Source organism: Pygocentrus nattereri, chromosome 21 (assembly GCF_015220715.1).
Source record: "Pygocentrus nattereri isolate fPygNat1 chromosome 21, fPygNat1.pri, whole genome shotgun sequence".
Lineage (NCBI taxonomy): Eukaryota > Metazoa > Chordata > Actinopteri > Characiformes > Serrasalmidae > Pygocentrus > Pygocentrus nattereri.
This window is the reverse complement of record NC_051231.1, coordinates 11,388,841-11,396,176: the sequence shown is the minus strand read 5'-3', so window position 1 is coordinate 11,396,176 and position 7,336 is coordinate 11,388,841. Positions and strand designations below refer to the sequence as shown.

The 7,336-nt window shown below is 37.1% G+C and overlaps 1 protein-coding gene across 2 annotated transcripts in view; it reads right to left on the bottom strand.

Moving 5' to 3' along the window:
• Positions 1–545: 545 nt before the first annotated feature.
• The window catches only part of LOC108431559 (centromere protein P), a 103,353-nt gene continuing 96,562 nt past the window's right edge, over positions 546–7,336 (bottom strand). For both annotated transcript variants that reach the window (XM_017704801.2, XM_017704800.2), the window contains exons 7-9: positions 2,013–2,092; positions 964–1,055; positions 546–708 (exon numbers count right to left, since the gene is read on the bottom strand). In XM_017704801.2, coding sequence (XP_017560290.1) covers positions 590–708; positions 964–1,055; positions 2,013–2,092 — 291 coding nt within the window. In that variant the 3' untranslated portion in view covers positions 546–589. The remainder of the gene's footprint in view (positions 709–963; positions 1,056–2,012; positions 2,093–7,336) is intronic.

The window sequence follows — 7,336 nt, the reverse complement described above, 5'->3', positions numbered from 1 at the left end:
ACTAAATAGAGAACTACATAGAGTATCTATGTAGTGAACACAGACATTTCTTCAGGCCAGCCCCAGTAGCCACCAGTTAGCATTTTGGCCGCTGACGTCGTACTAACTGGTGGGTTCTCTTTGTCATTAACTATTCCGTTAATCCACTTTCATTGACTCATGCTCTGCTTGTAGAGCGCAAGACAGGATTGTGCTTTCACAAGGAACTGAAGGATGTGTAATTGCTTAACTCATGAACTTTATGTAGAAACCCTCTAAATCATTTTAATCCTCTAAAGAAATCACAATCACTGTGATGCAGATGAAGTAAGGACTAAAATGTTAAACTATTTCAGAAATACAAAGTGGATTTTACTGTCGCATTTTGTATTTAAATTATTTATTTTTCTAGCTATTGTCTAATGATGTATATTTACATACAGTATGTGCATACATATACATGTGATGATGGAATGTGTACAGATGGCATTAATAAATTTCTTAAAGGGTGACTATACAGTGGTGTTTATACTGAATAAAATTAATGAAATGATCAGATACAAACGCTTTGCTCAGTGTTTTTGTTCATCAGCCTGGTCTGTGTGAATGTTCAGAAACATACAGATTTGATTAAACTTTCGATTGAGGCTTCCACGCCAAAAATCTTCAGAAGACTTCGAAAGGCTTCGGGTGCTGTCTCCATCACATTGTTGGTGTCCATCTTTTGGGCTGTTACGAACAAAAGAACTAGATTGTCAATACCAAAGATGCCATCCCCATATTTGTCATATCAAATAATAATGAAATAATGGAAACGGCAGATACTGAAAAATCATCAAACCACCCAGGCTTCTACCCAGGTGATCAGTGCATTAATTAAGATGAACATAAATGGCTGTACATGGTTCAGCAGTAACCACAGGAGCTGCATTCACTCTCAGTCTTATTTAATCGGTCACCTGTTTTACGCCACAGTGTTCTTACCTTGCTCAGGCATCTTCATCAGCAGCTCAAGCTTTGGCTGGACGACTCCTTCCTTGCTCACACTAATCTTCCAGAATATGCTCATGGTGCACCTGAAGACACACAAAAACTATTTTAATTCAAATTTAGAGTCTATTTCATAAACGCAAATCAATATCTGTTGATTCCAGCGGCCGTCATAAAACCTCTACATTTACCACTTCATAGCATAGAAGACAAAAATAATCTTTATGATGTCAGTTAATGTAACAAACTTATTTCAAGTGATTTATTTATTTATTCAAAGATACCTGATGTTGGGGAAAAAAATGCAGATATTCATACAGTACTGTGCACATGAAAACTGAAATCTATCCTGGCAATAGGTGTGCCAGTAAAAACACCATGTAACATCAGAATAAATACAAGTAAACATAAATAAAATAAAAAATGTCCCATACAGGTAAAGTCCAGTTCTTCAATTCTACAAGAGTTTTCAAACACCTCTGTGTCGCTGCTGGACTGAGAATAGTCCACCAACCAAAAACATCCAACAGCGTCCTGTGACCACTGATGGACTAGACGATGACCAACACAACAGATGAGCTGTTCTCCCTGCCTTTACATTTTCAAAGTGGACTAACGAGGTCTAATAGAGTGGACAGTGTGTGGACACAATGTTTAAAACTCCAGATCACTGCTGTGTCTAACCCACACTAACACACCACACACACACTGAAGAACAGGGTTTCAAATATGCAGAGGAATGGACTACAGTCTGTAACTACAGATCTACAAAGTGCTCCTATATGGTCAGTGGAGCTGATAAAATGGAGAATATGCATAAATACAACGTAGGTGTATTTTATTGCTGTCACAACAAAACCTTGTATCTCCAAAAGCTTCAAAGCAAGGAATAGGAAGAACCTTTTGGTCCATTTATCATGGAAATATTAACACACTGTAAAGGGCAACTGCCATGTGACCCTCTATGTTAAAAAAAAGGAAAAAGAATAAAACTGATATTCAAAATAGTATAATTTTATGTTCCATCAAAATTTAGAGTTTACCCAGGAAGTTTAGGACTCTGGATCATCATGACCTCTGACCTGCATCCCTCTGGAAGACGGACCACATCTGGATATTTCTCCTGCCAAAGTAGAGAGAGAGAGTTTAAACCTTGACGTGTGGGGTCCAGCCATAAACAGTTCACTATTGTCATGGCAAATAAAGGTACATGAGATGTACACTAAGGAACTGGGGCATGTGAAAAAATTTAAAAAGGAAGACAAAGTTCTAGACAAACAAATGAACACACAGTTATATTTTTATCACATCCTCTACAAATTTAAGTGCACATTTTTTATGTGCTGAGTTAACATATTACAAAAAAATACAAAATAGTGTTATATTTATAGTGTTTTTTTCCCCCAGTAAACAGTAATTGTGTATTACAATGTGCAGTAGTGAGTTCTCTGAGAATGTCTTAACATATTTTTACTTGGAAAATCAACAAGACATTATTTGCTGTATAAAAAATGTGTGGCCATGGGCAGAGTGCTCCATACCCATTACTGTCCGCTCACTGTTTAAACACCCAGCCAGTCGTCTTTCCAATAAAGGATTCACCATGTCTGCATATCTATTACATTACTACCGAGTCTCTGAGTGCGGTTTTCCACATCGCAGTCATGGTTTATAACCTTGTATTATAAGTATTGGTCATTTTTTATTCTAAATTGCATTTAATAGTCGGGGTTGGTAATGGAGCTATGATTACTGGGGTTTTCAGCAGCGCAGAAAAGAGAATGAGAGAAACAGCAGCGTTTCATACTGACTGTCAAGATGAAAAGAGAAGGAGAGGAAAAAACTCTGGACTCAGAACAATGTCAGATTACACACTGAGCCTTTATGACTGATTACAACTTGACATTTAACATTTGACATTTATCTCTGCTCTGATGTTGGGCTGAAGGAGTCTTTTTTTTTTTAAGTAAAAATTGCACTTTTGAGGGCCATTTTTAGATGGCAAGAGCTGCATATTGTCACCAACATTGTCTTTGGTTTTAAGTGGGGAAACTGAAGCTAATAACACTGAGCTTGTGAACTGCCTGTAGCTGAATTAGACCATTCAGAAGCAACCAAACACCCATGTGCTGTGACATCACGGCCACATCTGCTAGTCTGGCACGCTACATTGAGTGTTCAAGCCTCAAGTCAGAAAAAGCAGATATTCTTGTCTTCTCTGGGGGGAAAAACAGGTCTGTGCCTTAATTTATAAAAAACACCCCAAACAAACAAACAAAAAAAAAAAACAATCACAGTTCAAATCACAACCACAACATTGGTCAGAAAAATCACAATTCGATATTTCACCCAAATCATTCAAGCATTACTTTTATGCTTCATCTGCCGCATCAACTTTAAAATGCAATAAATGTAATGTGTCCTTATTCTTAGGTCAGCAGCTTATTGAATGAGACTGAATTGGTTCATACAGTAAAAGTGTTAGAGCAGAATTTAGCATCAAATAAAGCAATACCTGAGGCCGCATCGTTATTGACCTGAAAGAAGTTAAATGTATTAACTCTGACTGAGGTCAGCTTTAATGTTCTAGCATGAATTACTTTAAACTGTAGGTTATATATTTGATTTTTCAACAAGCTACGGCTTTAAAATGTTAAATTTGTCTTGCTTATTTCCAACAATGACTCATATCTCATTTTTACATGATCATTACTTTACCCTTGTGCGGTGCTGATGATGTTGTTACTCAGTGGTCTGGAAGACCCACCACATTACCGTTTTTTAAACCATTACAGCCTCAAAAATGTATCGCTGTTGTCGGAAGAAAACCTCGTATCTCCAAAATGGTAACTTTACAGGAGAAGGAAAAAAACGACTTTACTTATAATGTAAGTCAATGGAACCAGACATTTTTCCCAGTCATTTTGGGTCAGTTCTTTTAGTCCATTCATCATGAAATTTACGAACAATGTAAAGGGTATCAGGTAATTTCACATTGTGTAAAAAAAAAAAAAAAAAAAAAGAAAAAAAAGAAAAAGGTCAAAGATGGAGATATAAGATTTTCTTCTGACAGCAGCGATATGTAAAAACGTTTAAACCAGATGTTTAAAATACAAGTAGCCAGCATAGGGTTCTTCTTTAGCAGCTGTAGCCAGTCAGCAGCCTGTCCATGTTGTCTACCCTCACACACACACACACACACACACACACACACACACACACACACACACACACACACACACACACACACACACACTACTAGGCCACGTAGGAGGAAAATAGAGTGAAGGGACACAGCATCTCCACACTTTTATTCTCTGGGGGTTCACCCAACACCACGTGATATAAATGTTTAGGGGGTGTACAGTGTGAAGTCACTAAAAATGTGTTATGTTCTTCACAGAAAATGATCAAAGGCCAAGGTAAACATCAAAAACGGTTCCTACAAACCTGAACACCACACAAGGATTAACTTCTATGTTAACCTGCTCTAATTAGCTGAACTTGTTCAAAAAGCAGTCTGGGCTGATACACTCATTATAACTTCAACAGGAATGGGTGTGGTTCCCCTGTGCAGGCTGAACAGGCAGATGTGTGTATAAATTTCTATAACATCACAAAAACTATTCAAAACAAGCTGTTTTGGCAGCTCAGTTTTTCATATATGGACTCAATGGTCTGGGAAGTGAACAGTGTTCTTTCCCATACTACATCACACTCTATAAAAAAATAAAATTAAAATAAAAAAAAAGGAGAGAGGAGTAAAAGAGATGAGTGATTTAGCGAGTTCTTAAAGCCATTAACACCATTTACTTTGGGACCGAAAACAAAAAACCTGGCAACCCATTTAAAATGTAACATGTAAATAAGTAAAAACAATCTGTCTTCCCATTTATTATCTGACAATGTTAAACCCACCACAGATGATCTATTCCCCAGACTTCCTCAGCAGACCTCTAGCCTTAAAAAGATTTTCCAAGAGCAGAAATGTCTCACTGTTCGTCAGTCCTGCCTGCCTTATAAAAACGTGGGGTCTCCATTTCCTCTGGGGGTGGAAAACCAGCCTTTGTTTCTCTTACACAGTAGAGGCTTGTCTGTGCCGTAGCCTTGAATAACCAGACTCGTCTGAATCACTCCAGTGTCTGGGAGGCTTTAGTTTCCAGGTATGACTATTGTCTGTCAATGGCACAAGCAGAACAAGTTATTTCACTGCACTGCAAAACTGATCTTTCAAACTTTCAGCATAATTTAATCGTGGTGACGGAAACAGAGTGGCTTTGTAGAGAAACTTACAGATGAGAACCAGGGGTCGCCATGACTACAACACAAATACAGACATTTTATTTACTATCCAAAACCACCAGTGAACCTACATGTGTCTGAGTTTATATGGAACTTTGATGACGGTGAAAAGGTGGCAAATCTGAAACTTTTTCTATGGGGTCTATTACGCATGTACTCCTCAATAAATGACTACATTTATAGATTTGAAAAAAGGCATTTTAGCCCAAAAGCTGATCTCAAAACTATCAGAAAACAATGTCCCAGGTACCAGGCAGGGGGAGCTTTCACAGGATTAAACTCTCCAGACATCTGTTTCCTATCATCACCACTGTGAACACCTCAGTAAGTCTTAAAGCATTTCACCTTAAACCACTTTTTAATGACTTTGTTTACAACTTAATTATGCAGAAATTCTGAAAAATCAGAAACTTTACATTGGAAGACTGTTTTTAAGGTTTGACACACAGTAAAAAAAACATTACTAATTATTAGCTAGTGAGTAATCAGTATTTATTTGAATTAAGTTGAATAAAACCAGTGCAAATGCTTGTTGCATTGTGATATTTTTGCAGGTTGACAACTGATAGCTTTTTTTTTTTACAGTGTCATGTTTCAAAGAACAGTCTTCTAAAGTTGGTCCTAATCTTTGGAACTCCCTTCCTGATGGCCTGAGGGACTTAGATTTAGCTTTTAATTCATACTTTATTCATTTTACCGCTTGCATTCTTTTTGTTTTACTGCTTTTATTATTTCCAGTTATGCTTTTTATGTTTTATTTTCTTTTTTTTGCTGTTTAATTGGTTTTATTTGCAATTTTAATTTATTTCTGTCTTTTGTAAAGCATTTGTGGAACTTTAAAAAAAAGGGCTACGTAAATAATGCTGATCATTGTTATTATTATTATTATATTGTGCATTTATTACCTTACATCTTCAGTCATCTTTACATTCTTAACTACAATTGCTCTTCAAACATTAAAAAATGGTGTACCAATTGTAGCCTTTCATTCTGAACAGACAACACTAACACCCGTCTGAGTTCCTGTTTTCAAACGCTTCCCAACTTAGCCATTAATTTACAGTCCTCAGCTCTACCTGACCATTACTCACTAATCCTGGAAAGACATGTTATGCCCTCAGAGGATTCCTGTCATCAGTTATCAAGGTGTCAGAAATGGTGACCACAATCAGGCCTGCCTGAAACACAACACTGTCTTTCTCACACTTTCAAGTAATCCTAAAAAGTCTCATTTATCGCTGGGGAAAAAAAGCCTGAGGTGATTTTATATTTGCTATTACTCACTCGTAGCTGCTTCAGCCAAGCTGAGAAATTCTGTTCAAAAGTGCAGCTTCTAAAAATTTAGTCCACATATTTGTGTTTGTAAATGGAAGAGGAGATATTTTATTATAATTAACATTTGGTGGAAAGTTACTCTTGTGTACAGTCTTGTTTCACAGAAAAAACATCCTTCACGTTTTAGTAAGACTGGCAAACAACTCAATACATTTGTGTAGCTAATCTAATATTAGAGTCTAATTTGCTCAAATCTGACCGTAAAGACAGATTTCCAAAGCAGTGCATTTTGTTACAGTTACATGATTTGGGGGAAAAAAACCTCTCAATAATTTAGTAACATTATTTTCATTGTGTGAATATAGAATCTTAAGAAAATCACGTAATGTCCAATTTCCAGTTTTCATCACTGACATCCAGTGAGAGCAACAGTGTCTGCACGTTCCAACCAAAGAGTGTATGTATTATATATCATATATACAGTCAGTGGTTCAGCTACTCTGTGATTGTAGCCTCTCACTCTCATTCATACAGCTACTGCATTCTGGTTAGAGTGGAGGCTCTCGAGGGGAACTTGTTGATTTTGTTAGTTTGCTGCTGATTGATTTATCCACAGTTTTCCCGCAAGCTCTGTCCAGTGTAGTCTGCTGAAGGTGCTGAATATCTTGCTTTAAAAGTCTTTTAAAGGCTATATTTGAAAGCGAGAGCTATAATCACAGATTCTATCAAGCAGCAAACAGCAGCTGGGCTTCAGCCTGCACTACTATGGATGGCTTGAGGGGTCAAAATT